At 39.4% G+C, this 25,626-nt stretch overlaps 3 protein-coding genes across 6 annotated transcripts in view; 2 read left to right on the top strand and 1 right to left on the bottom strand.

Annotated features, from left to right (window-relative positions):
• Positions 1-25,626, bottom strand: part of trim54 (tripartite motif containing 54) — a 278,550-nt gene that overhangs the window by 245,405 nt on the left and 7,519 nt on the right. For 2 of the 3 annotated variants that reach the window (XR_014598479.1, XM_084029963.1), the window contains exons 6-8: positions 24,026-24,048; positions 21,951-22,075; positions 21,012-21,657 (exon numbers count right to left, since the gene is read on the bottom strand). Coding sequence is in view for 1 of the 3 variants with exons in the window: in XM_084029963.1 (XP_083886089.1) it covers positions 21,581-21,657; positions 21,951-22,075; positions 24,026-24,048 (225 nt within the window). In the remaining 2 variants the exon portion in view is untranslated. Of the gene's footprint in view, positions 1-21,011; positions 21,658-21,950; positions 22,076-24,025; positions 24,049-25,626 lie in introns of those variants that run through there. The other variant, XR_014598478.1, reaches the window with a different exon arrangement.
• On the top strand, positions 180-25,626 carry mpv17 (mitochondrial inner membrane protein MPV17). Of its 2 annotated transcripts, XR_014598480.1 has the most exons (11): positions 180-311; positions 1,010-1,090; positions 4,058-4,173; positions 4,945-5,037; positions 7,420-7,515; positions 12,284-12,316; positions 12,428-12,480; positions 12,601-12,704; positions 20,110-20,362; positions 21,087-21,163; positions 25,370-25,626. XR_014598480.1 is itself a non-coding variant. In XM_084029970.1 (8 exons), the coding sequence occupies exons 2-8, from the start codon at positions 1,018-1,020 to the stop codon at positions 12,668-12,670; spliced, it is 534 nt and encodes a 177-aa protein (XP_083886096.1). In that variant the 5' UTR covers positions 180-311; positions 1,010-1,017; the 3' UTR covers positions 12,671-12,871. The 2 variants fall into 2 exon arrangements, 1 of the variants encoding a protein (XP_083886096.1); XM_084029970.1 differs by lacking the exons at positions 20,110-20,362; positions 21,087-21,163; positions 25,370-25,626 and having other exon boundaries at positions 12,601-12,871.
• On the top strand, positions 14,984-17,290 carry uts1 (urotensin 1). The gene is made up of 2 exons (XM_084029969.1): positions 14,984-15,544; positions 16,010-17,290. Exons 1-2 carry the CDS (start codon positions 15,426-15,428, stop codon positions 16,461-16,463), a joined length of 573 nt encoding a protein of 190 aa, XP_083886095.1. The 5' UTR covers positions 14,984-15,425; the 3' UTR covers positions 16,464-17,290.

Here is a 25,626-nt window from a genome sequence, read left to right as displayed (position 1 = left end):
AAATAAAATGCCAAAACGTCTGCAGATTTACTCTGTGTATCGTGTGCTTGTCCATAATTATATTTTTAAATGAAATGTATAATTTACACGAGCTGGCCAAGCGGTAACATATCGGTGCGTGTAACCTTTAACTCTACAACTGAAAATTCGGAGCCGATCCTGAAGCCTGAATGCATCATCAGCAGCTGAGGTCACTGAGTGGAGCCGGGCTTAAATCGTGTTACACGTTTAATGCAACGCCGCATCCACTGTAATGTAGCGAGTATCAATACACGTTAAAGTTGTATTTACGTACGGTGACAGTTGTGTGTGTGTGAGTACAAGCAGCTCCGTCGTATTCTTGAACATTTAAAGACACCAATGACCGTTGAAGTCACGTTGATTCACAAGTAGTTACAAGCAAGTCCAAGCTAGTTAGAACGATCTGGTTAATGGGAGGCAGCGCTTAATGTGCTGCTAACATTTAAGCTACTTGTAATGTAAGCTTTAGCCAGAATGAGACCATCACGCCGAACCGCGTTCAAATAATTGACAACGTAAACGTTTCCTTGCTTGTTTCCGTCGTTTGTATCTGTCGACTCCTTATTTACATTTTTACTCAATTATTTCAAGACACTTTTGTATTCGGCGTTGAAATAATTCACAGAGGTATGTTGGTTAAAAAAAACCTTTATATTACAGTTTCGCCATTTCTTCAGTGGATGGTGTAATATATATATATATATATATATATATATATATATATATATATATATATATATATTTATTCAAAGTGCTGCTCGTCAGCTTTTCCAAACATGTGATCTGTAGAAAAAAAAAGTAAACTCAGCCTGAACGAAGCAGACTAATGTCATCGACGAGCTGTAATTGATAATGTAACGGCACTTATTAGCAGGGTCGTTTGATTTGAGTCACATTGCGTCCCTGACGGTGGGCGGGGTGGGTTTACTGGAAATATCAGGTTTTTATACACTGTCCGTTTTGTGTGACTTTTCTTTTGACTTCCTAGGAGGGAGGATGGCAGCCCTGTGGAGATCCTACCAGGTCCTGATGACCAAATACCCCTGGACAGTACAGATAGTGACTGCTGGTAGGAGTAACTCCCTCTTACTACTCATTATGCAGAATAGCTCCTTGCAGAGTCATAGACATGATCTTAATGAATTATAATGACGATGCCTTAATGCAGCCAGCAAAGGTGGAGCTAGTTCTACTTTCTTTATATCTTGCAGGGGAAAATCCTGTTGTTATTATGATATTTTGTATTAATAATCTGAATCTACAAAAGAAATGGAGCGGTGGTGTAAAAGTGCACATCCGTCTGAATTAATTTACTTAGTTACATTCCACCACTGCCACTGAAGATGCAAATATTAACGTGTATATTCTAAGTTATCTTAGTCAATTAAGAAGTGCAAAACAGTTATTTCTCACTTTTTATGTTCAGAGTAAAGTAAAACAGAAGTGATGACTAAACATTTTCGACTGACCTTCGCTCCGTATTCAAGTTCACCTCTGTTTCAGAATCAACAACAAGAGAGGGCTTTGAACCAAGTGACCATGATTTCTTTCTTTATGTGTATTCTTCATCACAGTCCGCTTTGACACAGATGTGAAGTGTCTGTTTAGAAAATGACTATTTTGAAAATGCAAAAACCCTGGATCACAGACTCCTCCTAGTACATTATTTGCAGCGTTAGACTCTTCATCAGACAAGTTGTGCAATAATAAGCTGCCTGTTTTGGCTTTACGTATGAACAGGTACAGTGGCTTGACGATGAATTTCTCCTCGGGGACAATGAAGTCAAAGTCATAGATCTATTAATAATGAATTTTCCAGTAGAAACTGCAACAACAGCTGAATCAAATAACAATGGAGGCTTATAGTTCTTATAGTTTTAGAAATGGGATCTCATGACCTTTGACCCTTTTGTACACAAATGCACAGGCATTCCTACAGTTACTTTCCTCTGAAGGTCAGTGACATGTAGGCCAACATGTTCATGTGCACTAAGCATGGCAGAGCTGCTGTGTGTCCATAAATCTGAGCTATTACTTTCCAACATATCTGAGCAGTTGTTTCATTTTCATATGGTTTAAATTGGACTTTAGTATTCCGTTGTAGTACAGTCTAATCACCACTAGATGGAGGCACTGCTCACCAGTTGTCTGACATGCATCATCAGCCAGGAGTCATAGAGCGTTTGAATGAAAGATAAGTTACTATACAAGCAGTGGAATGTGACTAAGTACATTTACTCCAAGACTGTACTCGAGGACAGTTTTTAGGGTACTTGGGTTTATCTTGGGTATTTCCATGTTATCCTACTTTATCCTTCTACACCATTACATGTCAGAGAGAAGTATTGTACTTGTTTACTACATTTATTTGACACTTATAGTTATTATTTACATAAAACATGTGATATACTAACACATTTTAAATTCAGGACCGATGTTATTTTTCTTTGACTTATTGAAGGATCCGACTACTAGATTCACCTTTTGATTATGAATCCATGCAGCTTATATTTCAATTAATTTCAGAATTAAACTAAAGTGCACATGCAAGTTAATTTTATCAGTCAGCATTCAGAGACTTGAAAGACTTGACACTGAAATTGTGAGCAGTTGCAAGTTGGTTTGGATCGGATTGTACAGTTTTGTGACCAATTGGCTTCCTTTTTTATTACTTTTTCATCTGAAAGAATGTTTTTGAGTGGCTTGTGATAATTACTACTTTTCATAACATTTGGGTGTTTTTTCCTCATCAAATATTTACATTGTTTCTCACTGAATCGGTCAAAACTGTACAGATCTGTGATTAAAGCCAAACGCCTTGAGGTACAATCAGTAACACTAAATGACTGAAAACCTTTTATAAAGGCTCCCATCCGGTCAAATGAGTGAAAACTACATCATCTAATAGACTGTGGAGATAAAGTTTCATTAATTTCATTAAATTGTATTTAATAAATATAAAATGTTGTATTTTATTTGGGAAGATTTTATCGTGATGACATTTTTTAATACATTTTTATTTTTATTTGTCCTTTACGATATTCACTATAAATATGAGATGTGTCTGTTAGTGAGGAGTTTCAACACAAGCTGTGTGTTGAGGTGTTGGCGATGCAGACTGAAGCTGCTGAGCTCTCTTGTGCTTTACTGCCCATCAAGGTGTCTGAAGTGGCAAAGTATTTATTGCCCTCAAGGTGTATAATTGACATTTTCTGTCCACCATGTCAGCCTAACTACCTTTATTAGGTCTCCCATGACATTTTAAGGAAAGGTTAGTTCAGCTGCTTCTGTGTTATTACACTGTACTGTCGATTTTAAGTGCGCTTCGTGGAGCTTCGAGCTGGTGGCCGGCTGCTTTGCCCACCTGCTGAACGGGTGTTTTATGCGTCGTTTTATGCATCAAGGAAAAAGAATCCAAACTAAATATCATCCTGAAAGGATTCAAATGGACTTCCAAGTGCCACTAATCAATTTTCTACTTTAACAATGGATCAAGTAACCACACGTAACGGGAAAGGTGTCATTTGTAATGACAAACCCGCGAGCAATTATCATCAACTGTGCAGCTCTGCAGAGCTTTTTAAACCTCTCTTCAGCTCATTGATTGGCTTTTACAGCACATTTACCGTTTGTCGTCACTCTCATCAACGTCTTTTCAAGCAGCAGCTGCTTAAGCAAACAAGCACGGGGAAAAAAACGACATTCAAGGTCATTTAAACAGTTACTGAAGGCGGTTCATAAAGTTTCCTCGTACAAAAAGTTTTCTAAGAAGTTGAGACGAGATCCTTTCCGAGATGAAAGTCGTGCACAAAGCAGCTTTCAGTTCATTTTAGGAGAAAATGGCAGAAAGACAAAGAGGTAGAAGGAATATTCTACAAACATGACAGATTGTGGTCGATTGCATTAGAGATATGCTCTTTATATTATATTTCATAAATACAGAATAAAAGATTATTTTGTAGCTGCAGTGATATAGAGAATATCAGCCACATCTGTGTAACATCACCTGTGTCCGTCTCTCCCGTTTGTCCTCCAGGGTCTCTAGTGGGTGTCGGTGATGTAATCTCCCAGCAGCTGATTGAGAGAAGAGGATTGGCTCATCACAACGTGCTGCGGACGGCCAAGATGATGAGCATCGGTTTCGTCTTTGTGGTCGGCGTCCTCTTGACTCTTTTCTGTTTTGTTAAAAAAAAGTTTTGCGATGATTCGGTTTCCACGCTGTCGTTCACAACATACACGGTGGAACAAACCGTCTTTAAATCAAGATCAAAATATTCGAGATAAAAGTGTAAATGGGGGGGAGACGGTTACATTCTATGTAATATTCTTTGACCACATTTGATTAAAGCCAGGGATCAACCCAAACCTTGTGATTAAGGACGACCCGCTTTCTCCCCTGAGCCACAGCCACCCAACATCCAACAGCATCAAAAATCCCATCCGTAGATCTATTTACACGACGATGACCTGCTCATCCCTGTTGCCGTGTTTCTTCGTGCCTTTGTATGTTTTTCAATTCACTTATTTCAAGTCAGCCGACGGCTGCATAATTCACTTTGACGTCAGCAAAGTTTATTTATATTTCCATAATCGTCTTATGTTCCGCTGCCGTGTCGTATAGAGAGAAGACGTCTCTACGCTTGTCTTCGGTCACACAGGAGTCATGTTACACTCAGACATGTTCGCTCATTCATTTGGAAAGACCTCCGTCTCATAACTCATCATGTAACATTCATCATCACATTAATGATAGATCGTGTTTAGTGGCTTACATTCAAGTAATCTACAGATTGCATGCAGATACTTGATTCTTAGTGTGTGTGGTTAAATGAAAGGTTTCTCAAACAACATTCTATCCCCAAAGCATTTAGAAGAAAAGAAGCCCCATTAATCATAATTTCTTTTGCTTGTTTTGCAAAATAGGGTCCAGCAATCGGCAGTTGGTACAAAGTGTTGGACCGGCTGGTGGTTGGAGGAACTAAAAGTGCTGCTATGAAGAAAATGCTGGTTGACCAGGTGAGAAAAGCCTCCTTCTCCTCTTCTTCTGCTACTTCCTGTTGTTCTTCCTGGTTCCTACGGGTCTTGGGCGTGGGTCATTAAAAGTGCTTGAATTTATATATATATTGTGTAAGAATAGATATTTCTAATTTCTAAAGTTTTCAGTGTTGTAATAGCAATCAGCCTTGATCCGAGTCCTTGACTATGCTGTGTTTGGTTGTTGAATTTGAGGGGAACTGGGTCTGGAAAGTCATTGAATTTGATGTTTAAGAAGGTGTGGGAACCCTGGTAGTTGGTTAAAGAAGAGCTATTCTGCTGCTTTTCTGGTGCATACTTGCATTTCAGGTTACGACTAAAACATGTCGACATGCTTTAATGCTCAAAAAATGCTATATTTCCCCCATCAGGCTGTGCTGCAGCAGCTCTTCTCACTCTCTGAAACACTCTATTTGACCTCCTGCCCCTCCCTCCCAAAAAGCCCAGTCTGCTGTGAATGTTGTTCTGCTGAGGAATGGTGATAAAAATGAATCTGTGGAGGTCCATACAAAGGACATTTACGTTTGTCTTCTCAACATGGAGACTCCACACTCCGGGCAGATATTATGCTAATGTGTTACTTGGTGGTACTTTTATGGAAGAAAAGGCAAGATTTCAATCGAGGCGTTTTTTCGCTGTTCAGAACAGAGATACAATTTCCTCATATCAGGCTGATGGACGTCTCGTTGCTAGCAGGACGAAACTGTCAAATTGGATCAAAGCCCGCCTTACAGTTTTGCCGGTTACCCTCTTCACTGCCCTCTGGTGTTGGATTCAGTCAAACTGCAGCAGAACAAAGGCAGATTAAAGTAAAACCACCACAGAACACCGAGACTTCAGAGCTTTCAACGCCTCCCCTCTCCTGAAATATTTACCGGAGCAAAGGGTCCGCTCCTTCGCTTGAATTGTCGTGTGTGCTCCGCTCCCTCTGCTCTCAGTAGCTGATGTGCCATCGAAAGACCAAATGTGTCTGTGTGCTGCAGACCTGAATAATAGATTGAGTTTCAGACGTAAGGAGCAGTTTCACGTCCCCGTAGCACCAATATAAACAACTAAACGGAGCTTCCCAAAGTGATTTTATTTGGTGCGTCCAATTCATTCGGTAAAAGGCAGAAAGTAAATATTCATCTTGCTTCAGTTTGTGTTTCAGATCATTTATTTATCCTCCACTCGTGCCGGTTCCTTGCTTTCACCACAAAATACTTTTTTGTTGCATTTGGTGTGTTAAGATCACTTAAAGTCAGAGTAGGTCATTGAAAAAACCACAGAGTCTTTGAACGCATCGCCGAACCTAAAAAGTCCCGCCCCCTTCGTTCAGACCTCAGTTCAAAACCAAACAAGAGCTCGAGATCGGAGTGCACACAATCTGGAAGTAAGCATTGACAGACAGGCAGGCCATCCAATTATTTTCTCCAGCCCGACTTTTTTGATTGGACGGGGTTTTGGAGTCCTGCCTTCGCCACAGATGACATTTTTTATTATTGTTTTTTTTTATGTCAAAGCATTTAATGTATTCATTGCTATCGGTATGTTACAAGGATTTCAAGTAATATAAGGTGTTTCTGAGTAGAATCACCTACTCACCCTTTAAGTATTTACTCTGAATGAACCTGAGAGAAAGGGGCGTCGGCCTCATTGGCATAAAGTTGAGGTCTAGGCTACTTTATGCAAACTTCTTGAAACTAGCGGAAAACTTTTAATGTAGCTTCACTTAATAGCAAGTCCTATTTTCCTTAATTCAGAAGAGAGATATCACAAGGACGTGTACACAAATTAGACAGAAGTTCAGCTAAAGTTAGTTTTGATTTCTGAACTATAGATCAATTATTAACACATACAGTTTTCACAAAGCCTCCAAAAAAATCATTTCCCCGTTATGACAAAAAGAAGCTATAAGACGCCAATAACTCAATAACTCTATATAATAAACAAAACATATCACAAACAAGCTGAGTTTTACATTCATAAACAACTGAGCTCAACCAAAGATTTAACAATTTAACCAATTTTCTTGCGTTGACTATAAACGGCACCGAATGGAAATGTCAATATCACTGAAATGTATTTATTAAGCATCGGATCATTACGTTATCTCTTCATATAGAGCTGGTCTAGACTGTCCTCCATAATATACTGAGACCAAAGAAAAAGAGAACTCCCCTTTAACCAATAGAAACCTTGTGCAGAGCCCAGTTTTTAAATGGTTAATTTAAATGTGTTTACAGAACAAATGTATTTTGACCCGCCAACTAACAGCCTTCATCCCCAGTGAGCTAGTGTTTAACTTATGACTAAGGTGGTCTGAATTTGTTTTTTCACTCTACTCTCTGACGTTTTCTTGGGTTTCTTATGTCTGTGTTGCAGTTGTGTTTCGCTCCGTGTTTCCTGGCAGCTTTCCTCGGGCTCTCCGGCGCTCTGAACGGACTGACGGTGGACGAGAACATCACCAAGCTGAAGAGGGTGAGTGGAAGCGAGCTGAAGAGTTTGACCGCGGGATCATTCGTGTTTATTCACGTCACTCACACTAGAGAGGGGGGCGGCTTCACCTCCACATAGACACATCGTGATGGATGTGGGTTCGGACGGACAGAAACCTCACTGAATAATAAATCACCATAAATTAAATATTTTCAGCTTGAATTGGGAGCAATAAAATTAGAAAAATGCATGACGATCTTTTCCACTCAAAAGACATTTTTCATATTCAAGCAACTACAAGAAACTTTCAGTTGGTGTTGATCTGTGTTTTCCATGAGATCCACCACCGTGTGCATTTGTTTTTGGAAGAAAGTTAAAGACATAAATATGTTACTGTGTATTTTAACCACCAGGGTACATTCATATATTGATGTAAAACCACGACCGTCAATGTATTTCATAAATAAACTAGACATGTTACATACCAGTCTAGGAGGAAGAGGGCTTTAAGTTGGAGGTGAACTCTTCTGTGTTGTGATTTGACTCGTTTTGTATTCTGTATTTAACGCTGAGATGAGATACAAACTGGCAGGAGGTCAGGATTCTGTCTGTATGAACAGAGCTCAGGTAGATGAAAGTTCACAGAGAGGAAGATTTGGTTTTCATCTGACCTCCAACACTCACCTATCATTATTATTAGAAGCTATTTCCTGTGACGGAGGAAGAGATGAGAGGGGGGGGGGCGACCAGTAGCTGGAGAATGACTCATATCTGTCTGTGTGTGTGTGTGTGTGTGTGTGTGTGTGTGTGTGTGTGTGTGTGTGTGTGTGTGTGTGTGTGTGTGTGTGTGTGTCAGCTCAGAGCTAACTGTCATTTTGGTGCCAGCTGTTCAAACGTCCGTCACCGCCTTTTGCTTACCCAGCGTGCCGCTGGTCACCATCAATTATTTACAAAAGGAGGCGCATTGGACCCGAAAGGCCAATCTGGTAAATGTCGGAAAGGACAGAAAATAAATGACAAATGTGCTCATTACAACGAGGCCACCTGGCACGGAGGAAATGAGAGATGAACATGAGTGGAGCCACTCACTAAACCAGATGCTCTGATCCTTAAAGTCCAATACGGAGCAATCCCGACTTGTTTACCTGCAACTTACCTGCTGGAACTCAGCAGGTATAACGTTTACCATGGTCGCCATCCGAGTTTAGTGTCGGAAATCAAGTATTTTTAGTATACATATAGTGACTATGAGTACACTTCTTCTGTTTGTTTCAGAGGGATTGAAGTCATAAAACGTACTCACTAGAGCCGTGTGACAAGAAAAACCAAATAATTCAAACCTTTGGGAAAATATTTGACTTCTTTCCAAAATCAGTTTGATTGACATGTTGTCTCGTATCGCTCCTGTTGGTATAAGACACTGAGACGCCTTACATTCTTGTACAGCTGCTTAGAAACCCCTGGAAGAGCCGAGGAAGGTCTCATCGTCTCCAGAGTGTGGGAGGGAAAATATTTTGACGCGTCTCTGACGCAGCAATCAGCGGAAGTCATTTAACCTCAGGTGGCAGAGTAGCTTGTTTGGCTATAATTACAAAACAGTTTCACCCTGAAAGGAGAAAAACCATCCAGACTAAAGACTGGAACTGGAACATTGGCTCGTTTTATATGTCGAAACATGAGGCGACCTTTAGCGAGATGACAGGGAGTTTTTTGTGTGTTGTTTATACACAAACAATGCTGTCTCACACACACACACACGTTTCATATTTGTGTGGAGTCAAAGTCTGCATCTACCAACTTGGTTTTTTTAAGCAATAACTCATATATTTCGATGTTAATGTGAAATTAACTACATTTTCTCTTATTTCAGGACATTTAATATCATGTTTTTCTGTCTTCTTGGCCCGAATGTTGGAACCTAACTGCATATATTTACTCCAGTACAGTACTGAAGCACGATCTTTGACCTACCATCAGTTGTATACATTATTCTGAAATGGGCCATTCTTCAGAATATGTACTTAAATTACATTTTGATGCAAATACTTTTCTACTTTTGCTCAAAAACTTAATTTTAAATGCAGGACTTTAACTTGTGACAAACTATTTCTACACAGAATACTCTCAGAAATACTGAGTACTTCTTCCACCAGTCTTTTCCATTCACATGCAAGAAACCTGTTTAACCCTAGAACACTATCGCTCAAATTCAAAACACCATCACTAACGCCGGGTGATTTTTACCCGAGATAATACACCCAATAAAAAGTACTTGTCATCAAAATATATCAAAACATGACAATACATGACAAATTTGAGTAGTGTTCTTTGATTTTAAACTGTGTCATGTCTAACAAAGTGAAAGAAAAGCATCATGAGGGGACCATATAAAAATGCTCCAAAATTACTGGAAAATTAGGAATTTGGGAACAAAAAATTCCTAAAAAAAAAATAATGAAGATGGAAACTTGGTTTTTGGTGCACCCATTCCTGGGATATTTGAGACTTCCCTGGTGAAGGCTCAGTATCCTTGGCACACAAATAGTTGCAGGAGAGAGAAACAAAATATGTCATATTTTGAATGGGTAAAAAAGGTCAGCTGACTAAAATAACCTTATCATAATATGAATGCTCTTGGAGATCACCACTTTGTGATAGTTATTCATAACCACTGCACTTAATAAAGACTAGATGCAATTCCAGGACCACTCTTACTTACCTTATTCCTTACATGCAATTGGTACACGCAGATAGTAAACTACTTTACCTTCTATCACTATTGCTGGGTGAAAATCACCCAAACATGTGCCTGTAGGAAAAAGTGTGTTTTGGATTAGGAAAACACCCATGCCATCAAAGATGTCAAAGACAATGCTGAAGCTACCCAGAAACCTATGACATTCAGATAAACGCAGCATAATGAAAATCACATAGATGTATTTGCTTGGGTGAAAACCACCCGGCAATGGTGTTCTAGGGTTAATGTGTGTGATCAGCAGCTGAAAGGGGAGTAGACGACGACTATAAAACTCTTGCCTCAGCAATGAAATGACATCGTCAGGAATGTATGTTGTTTCTAAAGCGATGACCTTACTGACCAAGCATGTCTGAATCCTGTCTCCACCTTCAGTCTTTCCAGGCCATTTAACTACCGTTCAACACAACTTGCCGGTCTTTAAATAGACATGGTTTAAATGTTTGAGAACCAAGGAGAGAGACACAGAAACGCTTTAGCACCATGGACAGAGACAGAAGATGCATGTGAAAGTCCTTGTTCACGCAGTTTTCCATACAAAGCGAGCAGTAAATCCAGATTTTGGACACTTAATAAGCATCATCATTTTCCGTAATCACTCATTATGAGATGAGACTCATTATTAGTTATTTATGGAATGTTTAGGACACAATATCACACACACAGAATTTGCACACTCAAATAAAATGGCAGACGGTGTATTCTATTAAATCGGGAGTTTTTTCTTTTCTTTATAAATGTCTTTCAAATTTTTCTGTTTGACTAAAGTTTTCTATAGTTGTTGCCAAATAAATAAGCTAGCCTCAATCCATTATATATGATGTTTTGTCCAGAACATACTACAAAAAGACTAGATTATATTGTATCTACAGGAGGTTGATTATTAACAATTACTCAACAATAACTTGGCCATCTGCTGATGGTTTTGGCTGCAAAACTTCCACCCAGCCTCGTTTTGGAATGAAACTTCCCACCAACTGGAGTTTCAACACATCAACATTTCTCACTTCACCCACACCGGCAGGTTCAACTGTTCAGTGATGGAAAATGTTGGAGGGCTGGATCTAATAGCACAGTGGGAGCAAGGAAGGTTTAAAGTTTCTTTACAAATGTTTAAATATCAAAATGAAAAACTATCAGCAACTGCTGACCAACACTGCCCTTAAAAAGCGTCCTGTCTAAATCTGAGCCTCTTTTATCCTACGAGGCACTAGACGTTGAAATGTTGTACAAGTGGTTAACTTTTGATTGTCCTCCAACTAACCTGTTTTCAATCCCTGGAAATGAACTTAAAGCTTAAAGGTTGAATAGGTGGTTCTATTCACAGACACTTTCTGTTCTATTACTTGAGACCCTCGTAACATACCGATATCAATGAATAAATTAAATGCTCTGACATAAAAAAAAAAATGTCATCTGTAACCATGGCAGGACTGTAAAAACCCGTCCAATCAAAAACATTTGGCCGGAGAAATTATTTGGACGGCCTGCCAATACTTTGCCGATCTCTCACTCGTTGGGCGTTCTGGGGCGGAGCAGCTTTGAACATAGTACTGAACAAAGGGGGCGGGACTTTTTCGGTTTGGCGATGCGTTCAAAGCCTGTGTTTTTTCCAAATGACCTTCTCTGCCTTTAAGCTTTCAAGCAGCATGGACTCTTCAGTGTGCGGGAGTGTCACGTGTTCTTAAGGCCTTTTCACCGAATGGATGGATACATAGATAGGTTTTGATTCAGATAAAATGCCATTTAAAATATAATTATGTATATACAGTCTGTGGTTGTGACCGTACAGACTTCCACCGACTGGTTCATGCGTCCAGTACGCTGTAAGCGGTAGCGTAGCGATCTACTGAGCATGTGTGGAACGTGTCCTCCAAGTGGACGGTACAACTACTGCATGTCTGCAGCTGTCCATGTACGAACCCGTTTGGGTGTAGAACCTTTAGGCATTAGGAACAATGACCTTTTTATTTCAGGATTTTACTCAAACTCTGCAAGTTAGGAGCTACTAAGAGACTCATTGTGATACTGATGTCATTTTTTTTTATTTCACAGGACTACACTGATGCCCTGATCTCAAATTACTACGTATGTTTTTCCTTCATGCATTACCATTTTATTCATACATATGTTCCTAAACTAAACACCTATCAAACTGCCACTTCATATTGTTATGAGTGTTATCTGTTCATGTTTCAGCTATGGCCTCCTGTCCAGATTGCCAATTTCTACTTCATTCCACTCCACCACAGGTAAGAGTGTATGTCTTTATTAACAGACAGACATGTGACCGTAAAAAAAGCCTAAATCTGAAGAAACTATCTGGTGCGTTACGTCCACATCCAACACGTAAACTTGCCTCCTGCTTGCAGGTTGGCCGTCGTCCAGATCGTTGCTGTTGCTTGGAACTCCTACCTGAGCTGGAAGGCCAATAAGATGTGAACGATGATCACAAGTCCGGCTTGTCTTGTTGATGGTGATGATTTTACACTCATTTACACTCATTTGTAGTGTGTGTGTGTGTGTGTGTGTGTGTGTGTGTGTGTGTGTGTGTGTGTGTGTGTGTGTGTGTGTGTGTGTGTGTGTGTGTGTGTGTGTGTGTGTGTGTGTGTGTGTGTGTGTGTGTGTGTGTGTGTGAGATATGGGCCATTCCAATGTGTAAAACTGTGACTGACTCACTTATAAAGGTCGGGAGATGGCGCTTGTCTGCTCCGAATGACAAATTCACGCTTGAAAGTCAAACTTTGCATAAATGTCTGTGAAAGTTTATTCATGGACAATGGGATTTGGAAGTGGTGACACACACACACACACACACACACACACACACACACACACACACACACACACACACACAAACTCACTTACTGGTTGCAAAAGGAAACTTCTCTCATCCATTTTTGGGGAAACACTTGAAATAATGGTGTAAAAGGTTGTTGCAGATTAATAGTTTTGTCTTCTAATGAAGGAAATGTTCCCTTTAGATTTTTCTCCAACTCTTTTATCAGTGATTTTCAATATTTTCCACAATTTTTAATAATGTGTTGGAATTTAGATTCTTGGTTTACTCATTTTCCCGTCACCTGCCTCATCTCTGTAATTCTACTTAAGTATTGTTCTTAGATTTCTGTGTACAAAGAGTGAGTGATATCCAAGCGAAAGTTGTCAGCGCAATGCATTCTGGTCTATTGAGGCATCTGTGGGTTAAGTAACTGGCGTTAAGTAAGAAAAAGATGCGTTTGTTAAGGCTGCATGATGGGAAAACGTGCGATAACTGTTGAATATTGCGATAACAAGGTTACTTGCGACAAATAAACAGATATTAAAGCGCACTCAATCGGAGCTGCTGATTGGCTGATTTCTTGTTACACTTGGCGAGAGCCAGGATAGCTGTTTCCCCTTGTTTCCAGTCTTCGTGCTATGCTAAGCTAACTGGCCTAGCTTCACCTTGCACAGACAGAAATCATCAGCAAGAAATATTTCCTTTTTAAACAGTCAATGTCATCGAATAATATTCTGTAAAACTGCACTAAACAACAGAATAGTCCCATGAATTCATGTGTGCATCGACAATCTCTTTATATAGAAAATACGTGTACGTTTCTACTAACAAAGGTGTGGCGTGTAAGCTTCTAACTTTGTATATGATATCAATAGTTTGACCTTGCTAAATGTTGTGGCCAACTGAGCTTTGGCTGGGTGGAGTTTGGTTGGAGGGAGATGTGGAGGCTGCTGAGCTCGGCTGTCATCCACATGAACTGCACACATTTGTTGTTTTTTTCCATGCAAACACACTTGTGCTGCATCAGGGGAAAGCTAGCAGAGAACGTCTGACTAATCCATTGAAAATCCGCCAAATAGCCTCTCCTCTCCCCCCTGAGGGACACGAGCCCTCTCCCCTGGAGGCTGGAATCCATTTTTTATTTTTTATTTTGCTGTTTTTAAATCAACTGAGGTTATTAAATGAAGATCCAGCACATCGTCTTGTTAACACTCTAACCTGCACGTGAATCATGAAGGAGCAGATCTGTGGAGACACCAGCAGTCACACCACAATATGTTTGGTGAGAAACTATCTTCAGCCTGTTATTTGTGCTGATCTGTGACACCTTGTTTTTTTCAATATGCATCAACATAAACAAGAGTGATATATCTTCACATCCAGGATGAAAAGGCCAAAGAAACAGCATTGAGGCCTTTGATGGACACTAAATGTTGTATTTTGGTTTGAACTAACTACATCTGGTCCTAAAGGGCAAAATGTTTCTCCTTAAAGTATACATATTGTATTTCTCTATAACATTAAATGTTCATGACTAAATATGCAACAATTTTGAGTTTGTAATCCTTTGTTGAAACTGTTGCCATATTTAAATACACGGTGCATACTTGTTGAAAAAGTTCTGGGCAGGTTGGTTGTCTATAAGTATTTGGGGGCCAATATGTATGTCATCACTTCAGAAACTATATTTTTCATTATATGTGTTACATGTCTGACAAGTGGAGTCACAGGCTTTGAATGACAACAGCACCACGGACAGCTCATTCAGATTACTCCACTCTAAGTTAATGTGTCATCTTCTGGTTTTAAAGCTACTTGATGGAGTGATTAACATTGATTTATTAGTGTCTTCATCTTATTGCATTACTTTGGGTTAAAGGCTCCATGACACACATCCTCATATTACTCAAATTACAGCTAATTAAGGTCAAACATGCCTTAAATTGACTGTAAGAAGAATAGTTGCCTTCAAATACCCAAAGACTTGAGTTTCATCACATCTGGAAGGGGTGATTTAAATCGGTTCAAATCAATCTAGGCAATTTTAAATAATTCAGGTGATTTCATAAAAAAAAAAATTTTAAATCATCAAATAATAATATGAAAATCTAGGTAAAGAGTAGATATCCAACACCAAGAAGGCAGGTTAAGTGGAGTGACAAGATGTTATCGATGATCCCTTCAAATCTCAACTTTCTCAAGGGACCCCCATCCCCAGAAACCCCCTGGATCCCCCTCTTGTACCCTGGGAGTTCCTTATTGATAAGAAATAAACCTGTGGGGGGAGGCGCCATTTATTCCCTGTCCATCACAGCATCCACAGCTGTCCCCCGGGACAATATCGCCTTTTGCTCTCGATAGTTGTCCATCTACCAAACCGGCGTGTGTTGCATTGACGTCAACGGAGCGCGCTGGATGCATATAACCCTCCGTCCTCTCCAGTCGCCGCTCACAGGGACTTCCCACACTCGGCTCCCACCTGAGCTCCCACCGGCCGACCACGAAGTTCAGCCGCAGCAGCTGGAGAACAGAAAGTAAGTACCGCAGCTCTCATTTATTGGTTTTCCCGGTGCCACATTATGATGAATTAGACGCACTGGGAAGTGAGAAGAAGACAGAGGGGAACAGTGCAGATTCAGATGTCTACTTTAATTATTCTGTTCTTAACGTGCATTATAATCAACTCAGATAATGCAGATGACAACTTTTATGTCATTTTGAGCGTTTAAAAAGTGACTTATTTGCTTTTTTTAACAGGAAAGTGTGTGGTTGACATACGTCATCATACCTGCCTTTCTTTTTTCTTTTTATGGACAGCTCATTATTACCCAGGGCCTGTTTTAACTTCAACATTCAGCTACTAGAGTGGAACACAATTAAATTCAAAAGAATGACTTCATGTAAGCGCTCATTCATGCATGATAGAGTACAAACAAATGTGTTTGCGTCTGTGAAGAGTTTGCCTGCACGTCCTCTTCATGAATCCCTCCTGTTTGCAGGAACATGAAGCCGGTCCCCTTGCTCCTGCTCCTCTCCTCGGTCCTCCTCTCCTCGCACCTCCGCCCCGCCGCCGGCAGACCACGCATCCTCCCCGGCTGGCTGGACGGCAGCGGCCACCTCCACACGCACCGACTGGACAATGTGCTCCTCAGAGCGGCCGCCGCCGGGGACGCCACCGCCTCGGACCTGCTGGACGGCGGCGGCAGCAGCAGCAGCATCCCGAGGTTTCTCAGAGCCAGGAACCCGGAGCGTCTGCACCTGCTGCCGGAGGAGGAGAGCGAGGAGGAGGCGGTGAGGGCGGCGGCGCAGCTGCTGAAAAGGAGCGAAGACCCGCCGCTGTCCATCGACCTCACCTTCCACCTGCTGAGGAATATGATCCAGATGGCCAAGATGGAGAGCCAGAGGGAGCAGGCTCAGCTCAACCGCAGAGTCCTCGACGAGGTCGGGAAGTAAACGTCTATTTTCTTCTCCTTTTTTTCTTTTTTTAATGCCTCATTCAAGCAGCCAAACCGCTGGCTAAAGTATTCAAGATCAATGACATTCGTTGTTGTTTGTGCGCCTGCTGCCTTCCTCTCCACGTCATTTTACGCACAGGTGGTGCCATTTACGCACCACAGCATCCGCGAGTAAAATGTAAATTCTTAAGTGTTATCTAAAGACTTTGTTGGAAAATGAATATGGGAATGGACTTCTCACTCCTCCACCTCCCCCCTGGCTTCATCCTCACCATCACCCTCACACACGTCTCTCTTTGGAAGGAACATTTGAGCCAGAAACGAGCAGCGTTCTTCTTTGTCTTTATGATCAAATTGACCTCAGTGTTAATGGAGGAAAGACTATAGTGTTTGCCCCTGCAGTTAAAGAAGTCTGATATGAGGGGCATTTTGGTGTTTGGCTTGTAAACACCACACAGATGAACTGATGCCATGTTGAAACTTTAGAAATAAAAGCCAGGGTAACCTTTGACCTCCGGCGTATGATCAAAATATGGTGAACAAACAAAATGAAAGCTTTTTCTTTTCATCGTATAAGCTACTTTAGGATGGTCCTTCAAATGGACATTAATCTATAATGATTTGGTAAGATACTGCATACCTGTGCAAAAAGTCTTCTCCGAAAGGGTTTTAGGTGCCTTTGGCCCGTTAAAGTGATGACTTGAACCACAATTAGCCAATAAATAACCTTTTAAAATGCAAAAATAGTACCGCATGATGTGAAGTCAGATTTTAAAAAATCCACTCCATGAAAATCGAACCCTCCTCCGTCTCTTTTTGTTTTAAATCCACTGTGATTGTTCACACTGAATGTCATGTCATGCCTGAAAATGGATCTGAGGTGGAAGAAAAGACAAAAAACAGTTAATGTTGGTTTATTTTTCATCCACAACTGTCCGCTGTCATCCTCTTACTTTACTTTGAGCGGGAGCACTAGCACCTGTACTGTGTCACCTGTAGCATGCTAATCTTCAAAAGAAGACAAATGTTTATTTTCCCATGAACATTGTTTGACACTGCTCGCGTTGTTTTAGCAAAAAAGAAAGAGAGAAGCTTTTTTTGCCATTTATATTTTGTAATAAAAAAGTTTGAAGCAAAACTCTTGTGAATTTGTTATTGTGCTGATTATGAACGTGTTATAAAATACAACTTTTTGTGACTGCTGTATGGTTCAAGTGTCAAGGTATTTTTTTCCCATTTGTAATAACATCTTTGTCAAAGACAAATTGAAAAATCTAAATACTGGAAAATTTAGATTTTTATTCCAGCTTGCGATCGTGTTAATGGACAAATGTAACATCCAACAACATGTTCAGAATAAAATCTCAGCACCTACTAACCACATTTGGATATTCATGTCCCCCAGAGGATTAGCCCTAATAATGATTGTGAACCCTCTGAACTGTATTTCTAGTGCAGCCATCAGGTCACAATTTTGGTTTGATTCTTGATGTTGATAGCACTCTTCTAGCGCCACCATCAGGCTAAAATATTCCCAATGCATTCAGGTATTATTGCCAGTTAAAGGCCAATGTAAGGAAGCTTTTTTTTTCTGAATCACGAGACCTGAAACTAAACTTGACCACCATCCTGTCTCCTCCTATAATAATAATCATGCAACGTGGATATTTGGTTGATAGTTCCTTCTATTTGTTTAGCTATTTTGTGTGTGATACAGAATATAAATTAAATAAACGTATGAATGTTTAATGACGATGAAATTCAAATGTGATGGAAGTTGATGTCCAAGTTGTTGAAACAGAGAAAAGAGAGAGATAGAAGGAAAAAACAAACACAGCAGTCAAAATGGCCTCTAAGTTCTGTTTCTCTGACTCAGTCCAAACTGTGGGTGTGTTGGTGACTCTGCCTTGTGTGTGTGTGTGTGTGTGTGTGTGTGTGTGTGTGTGTGTGTGTGTGTGTGTGTGTGTGTGTGTGTGTGTGTGTGTGTGTGTGTGTGTGTGTGTGTGTGTGTGTGTGTGTGTTCATCTCACTCGTTGCTTTATAAATGCGATCATGTATCATTTTGCAGCAAAGCAACGACTAACGTGTATAAATAATATACAAATATATATAATTTCACTTTAATGTCTGACTTCAAAAGATGCAACCTGACGCAAAGTGCATCACATTGTGTCTGAGATGACTAAGTGTTGCACAAAAACCTGTGAAATTACAATATATATTATATATACACTTTAAGTTTTGTTTTTTTATTCTGGACTATGTTTTGAAACTTCAAAATTAAAAATTCCAGAATGCAAAATACTTTCTTACACTGAAGATGAGCATTTTATACAGAGTGAGTAACAGCATTAAGAAAATAATCTGGAATTGCTTTACATTTGTGCTTTATTTGTTTAGTATTTCATTTAGTATTTCCAAGTTTCCCAATTTACAAGATTGCAAGGATTGCCACGGCCCACCTTTCCCACGTAACCTTTATCAATCGCTTTATCTATGCACCAGAGAAAATATATAGAAGAGTGCATATCACCTTAATATATTCATAGCAATCATTTCACTAAGTTAAAAAACGTATTTCACTGGAAGAAAACATCCAATCAGAAGGAATAAATACATTATTGGGAATAATAAAAACGAGTGTGTAGTAAAAAATACAAAATTCCATTAGAAAGGAATTCATGTTTGGAAATTATAATAAAATATACGTATCCTTGCAAATGTTCCTGAATACTTTTTTGACCTAAAAACGACCAAGGCCTCATTATCATTATCATTCGCATTAATTCATGAAAACTTTCACTCAAAACCATAAATGTGAACATCATGATAGGAGTAAGAGTCATCAAAGTCATTATGATACATCATCTGGCACCATGCATGTTTGCACTAAATTTAATGGCAATCCATCCCATAGGTGCTGAGGCACTTTAGTCTAAAAACCTCACTCAAACAGGAGTAAATTGTTCATTTCTTAGGGACTATTTTCAGCAGCGGATTAATCCGCTCTTGGCACTCTGGTGAGTATTTGGGGTGACGTTGCTTATCGATGTGTTTTTGGGACAACAATGGCGCTCTATGACAGAGGAGTAAGACGTATCAGGCTTTGGATGCACAGACAATACTTGTTAGGCAGATGGAGTCATCGTGGAGTTGGGAGAGGTGAGGAAATGTTCATATGGGTTGTTTTCGGTCGTATTGTCATTTACATAAGATTTGCAACTAATTGTCACACTGTAGCGTTTATGGAAGCCTTTAGAAAGTATTGAGATAGAAATGCTATGTAAGGGCTTTAAATCCTGGAGAAGACACACATGAATGAAATGTTTTTACTTTCCCTCCCACAACACAGGATACACTGCTAAATCCACTGTATACATCGCTTTGAGCTATACATGGAGATATATTTACACACAATACACTGGATTTCTTGACTGAACAAAAGGCAACAATGTGGGAGGGTAAAATCTGGTCAGTCTTCTTGCATCTGCGCTGCTGCGGGAAGAAATACAGATGGATAATGTATAGAAAAGGTATGATTTCAATCGTTTAAGTGCTTCTTCACGCCGTTGTTTCATGTGGCTAAATCCACTCTGGTGGATGTTTTCCAAAAGGATTATGGTAAACCTCTATTTCCGTCTCAGTGTTAGATTTCCTCAGGACTGAAGCGAGGACCTCGAGTAAGGAACAAAAGGCGAAATATCATGAGATCGGTGTCATCATCATCCCACGTCTAAACAATCACCGGTGACTCTCCAGCTGCTCGGCCTAATGTCACACAAACGCAGCACGGAGGAGGATGCTGTTGTTTGACTGAGTAAGCATGAATCCACCGATGCCGTTCGCCTTCCTGAGTGGTGGAGGGGAATCCTTCCCTCTCTGTAGCACTCTTTTTACGTAAGTGGTCTTGTTAGAGATGATTTCACACATCCCCTCTGTACGATACACAGTGAGCTGCTGCTGACTTCACATTTCCAAGTATTACAGTTCATCAACAAGAACATCTAGAAACAGGCTCTGACACATTTGCACTATTTCAGTTCTTCTTTTACATGTTTTCCAAACTTGTTTGTTGGCAGTATGTTGGGTGATACTAAAAATAAAGTATTTTATGACGTACAAGACATTACAATTAATGCAACAACAATATCTTTGCTTTTTGGCCACTTGGAGGCAGCGAAATCAGAAACATCATCTACTTTTAAACTGCTACCGCTAAAGCTATAACCCCAGTTAGCTACAGTATAAAAACAATAATTAGAGTTTCCAAGAATAAGTTAGGTCTGACTTTTCAAAACAAGAAATAATAAGATACTCTGCACAACAAAGATGTATATTATTCCCAACCATAGCCAGTTATTTGTGGCAAAATTTAATTAAAATGTGAAAAATGTACAAATATTATTGTTCCATCATTTTTATTAAAGCAAATAAAGTATACGTATGTATGTACAGCAATTTTTAGAATGTATCTATTTTATGTGTTATATTTGATATATTTAGATACTATTCCAATTTTACATCGATGGCTCCTTGAAAGCAGGTTTTCTGGAGCATCTTCTACAACAAAGTGGGGAAAAGTTCCATTTTTGTTTTGGTGTAAAAAACTCTCTCTTCAAAGGCGGCGTGAAGGGCCTCCACGACAACGGAGCAATCTGCTGATGAAGACCGTGAGACGAGCTTGAAATATCCAAGAAAGTAAGTATGAATATATATTTCATGAATAAATTAACAAATAAAATCCAATTAGGCCAAACTAAATATTATCAGTTGGACTTTGGAGTCTAATGTATGTCGTATAAAACACAAAAACAAGAGGAGCCTCAGGTTTCTTCCTCTCCAGCTGATCACTGGAAGCTGGATCACTAATCTGAGGAGTGGGACACTTTCAAACCAAAATCAAACAGACCACAAACCCCCGACCAAGCGAAATCCTGATCAAACCATCAATACAGATCCACAGGGAGACTCGGAGGAGAAACAAACACCCTCCACCCCCTTGGTGTAAGTCTGTTCGATATCACTTTTACACTCATTTTTAACCTTTAAAAAAAAAGTTCAAATCCGCACTTCAGTCGTCGAAAACAACAGCTAATTAAAACAGCTGTTTTGGTCTTAAAATCTGGAGTAGAAATCAAGTTCTGACTCGTCTCCACCTTCTTCAGGATCTTCTTCTCCGTCATCTCCGACACCTGAAAACACACATACAGTACATTACGTCATTTTCATTTTTATCATGTAGAGAAATTCTTCAAACTAAACAATAAAACAATTAATCGGCAGATTAATTCAAGATGGAAATAATCATTTGTTGCAACTCTTTATAAAATTGTTTAAAAATGGCTCCACCTCTACGACAGCAAACTCCTGCATTTACATGAATGTACAAGCAAGAATAATGTTATGATAAACAACAGTATAACAGTCACATGATGATTTTCTGCATGCTTTTACGTGGGTAAAGATGTTGTTGCACGGTGCGTACCGGATGAGAAGTTGATGTTCCTCAGCATGTCGGCGAGGTCGTCGGTATCGATGACAAAGTGGCTCATGCTCTCATAGCCGGGCTCTGGACGCTCCATGTTCGAGGTCCTGGCTGTCACCGCCATCCTGCCGGCACAAATAGAAACAGGTGTTCAAAAACGTTAAGTTACTGCTTTAATCTAAAGTACAGTTCCAAGGAGAATGCAGAGATTTCAGAAGTAATTTTTTTTTTTAATTCACATTTTTTAATTCAAAATTCAAGGTTTTCTTTGCTGTCAATTCCTTAAAAAGCCTGTTTCAACATGACGGTCCAATGTCATTCGAATTTTACTACAAAACCTAATATTAAGCATTTTGCACAGTATAGTATATTGTAAAAAGTGATACAAAATTTAGCATGTAAGGAAAAGTATTAAAACATGAATAGTATAGTATGTCTAAGAAGGTTATAAAAATATGATAATATGTAGAAAAAAGTAATACAAAATTCATAGTACATAATGTTGGAAAAAGTCATAGTATAGCATGTTGAAAAAAAGTAATAAAAAAATAATAGTACTATACAATACTATGACTTGATTTGAGACTTTTTTTCTCTACATATTATACTATGACTTTTTGTGTAACTTTTTTTGACATGCTATAGGCTATTATGACCTTTTTCAACATATTATACCATTACTTTTTCCAACATACTATATGCTTTTTTGTGACTTTTTGTGACTATAGTATGTCAAAAAAGTCATAGTATAGTATGTCGAAAATAGTCATAGTATAGTTTGTTCAAAAAGATCAGGAAAGAAGTCCTAATATAGTATGTTGAAAATAGTCAGAGTATAGTTTGACGAAAAAAGTCATAGTATAGTATGTAAAAAATCATGTAGTAAGAAGAATAAAGTCTGTTGAAAAAGTCACAAACAAATCTTAGTATAGTATGTCGATAAATGTCATAGTATATTATGTAGGAAAAAATAGCATATTGTTGAAAAAAACAGACTTTTGAATGCCTCGTCATACTAATGACTTTTTCAACAGATATGATTCATAGAATAATCCATCCATCCATCCATCGTCTACCACTTATCCTGTATTCAGGGTCGCGGGGGGGCTGGAGCCGATCCCAGCTCGATTCACAGATTAATATGATATAATATTATAAAACTACATATAACATTCCCTAACCCTAACCCTAACCCCATGATTTACTCAATACACAAACACACTCCCCAGAACTATTAGCATCACAGCTGCTCACATCAACCAAAAACTCATGCATGTCTCCCAAACTCGATCACTAAACAAGGCGCACCTGCCTCCAAGTATCAGTCTCAACAAACAGCATCAACGTCACCACACAAATACCAACCAAGTGAATCACGTTAGGAAGAGCCCCCATTTGTTACGTCCCGGCTCAAAGGCTGCAACAACGGGAGACCAGGCGAGCTACAAGTAATAACTAGATGTTTATTTCTCAAATGAACCAAACTGAACCAAACAAATGTGGAAGGTGAGTGGTGTATGCATGTATGGATGTGTGAACATGTCTGAACCAAATAAAACAGCAGCCTTGTGGACAAAGAAGGGGAGGTTCATGTTCCTTTGTTGAGTTTTTATACCTGGAGCCACATCACATATGACATATGACATAAACAATGTCATAAAAAAGGAGAAAATCCCATAGTATAGTCATTTTAAATGTTATTAAATGTCATATTATACTTTAGTATGTCATATTAAATGTTTTCAAAAGTCATAGTATAGCATGTCATAAAAAACATCATTAAAAGTCATATTATAGCATGTCATAAAAATATTGTAAAAAGTCATAGTATAATATGGCATTCAAATTTTAATTAAAAATTATGGTATGTCATAAGCGATTCATAGTTACGTTATTTAAAAAAAAAAGTCCTAAAACGTGTGTTTGAGTAGAAGTATGAAGTAGCATTAATGGGAATACTCAAGTAAAGGACTACAGAATTGTACTACTACAGAGTGAGTTCCTTTCCACATGTATCACATGTATCACAATCTATGAATATTAACGTGTGACCACGTTCACGGCGCTTCACTTACTGTTCCAGGATGACTTTGGCGCTCTGTGAGGGTGAAGAGCACAGACAGAATGGAGAGAGAGAGAGACTAAATGAATCACATTGTGCTTCAGATGTCTGTGCCAACGACATCAGTCAGAAGTATTTATCAGACAGCGTTGAAATAAAAAGATGATTTTAAGAAATGCTGCCAGCTGCCAGGACGACCCCACGGTGTTTACTACCTGCTCCCACTCCCTCTATCTCCTTAAACAGCTGCTCGGGCAGAAGATGTGGCCCAGCATAAAACGGACAGAGCTGAGGCTCGTACTTCCTGTCTCAGATGGACACACGCAATAACCTCACACTGTCCTTAGTGGAGATGCAGCGACGCGGACATGTCCCATCAGAGATAAGGATGCTGAATTCAGTCAGCCGGCTTGTCTCTTTGGAGATGAGCCACGTTTGAGCCTCCGACTGTCAAGTTAACAAACTTTAACTTCTGTCACATTTCAGTCTCAAAATCCTGTTTTAAATAAACATATCCAAGGACATGCCAAAAATGGTGCCATTCTATTTTTTGTCCTGAAAATATAAATTAGGATGCAAAAAAGCATATATATAGGAGCAATTCACTGAAAAAATTGTGATTTATCTTTTCAGGACACTTAAGTTACTCATTAGTTGTACTTAGAGATGGGAAGTTGACTTTGTAACTGTACTTAAGTAGAATATCTGTACTTTACATGAGTATGCATTTTCTGAGGGCTTTTCACTTTTACTCCCTACATTTTAAAACGAATATCTGTACTTTCTACTGCTTACATTTTCAAAACACGCTTGTTAAAACCAGATTAAATTAAAAGATTGCTTTAATCGCCTCTTCACATTCACCTAAAGACGAATAAAAATCACGGTAAAAAAGCTCTTGAAACTGCATTTACTCCATGTGACAATAACGTTTCATAATTAATAATTTGATTGGTTAGTTACATAAGCAAACAGATTTCCCTTTTTTTTTTTATTATTATTATTTTCTTTTAATTCTTCTATTTTTTTTTCTTTTTCCTTCTCACTTTGTTTTATGATGTGAAGCACTTTGAGTCTGCCTTGTGTATGAAATGTGCTATACAAATAAAATTGCTTTGCCTTGCCTTGCCTTTAACTTCTTGAATTTCAAATGAGCGTGCGGTCGTAGGAATGACGTTCAGTGGACGGGATGTGTGCAGGTTTCCTCCGTCAACACGTATGTTCGGGCATGTGATCGATTGGTTGATCGATACCGAACACCGGAGAGGCAGAGCTGCTCTTCATTGCCTCTGCAGCTTTATGAATTAATCATGTGTTTTGAGTGTGTGCGTGATGATGCCGTCGATTGTGTGTGAAGGTATGCAGGACTAGAGACCCAGCTGTCCTTCGTCACCCTGCAGCTGTGGACGAGTACTCCTTGATCATCATCATCAGCAGCAGCAGCAGCAACACCGCAGGGGACTACTGAGCATGGATCGCCTGTCTAATGAAACCTGTGGCTGCGAGGGTATTGATGGGTGGGAGGAAACTTTAAATGATGCAGGAGCATGTGATGCGTCTACTAACTTTCCCTTATATGTTTCTGCTGTTCCCTCCTGCCATGCACATCGTGTC

This window comes from Eutrigla gurnardus, assembly GCF_963514095.1.
Source record: "Eutrigla gurnardus genome assembly, chromosome: 16".
In the NCBI taxonomy this organism is placed as follows: Eukaryota; Metazoa; Chordata; class Actinopteri; order Perciformes; family Triglidae; genus Eutrigla; species Eutrigla gurnardus.
Note: the sequence above shows the minus strand (reverse complement) of the source record. Positions and strands in the feature narration are given on the sequence as shown.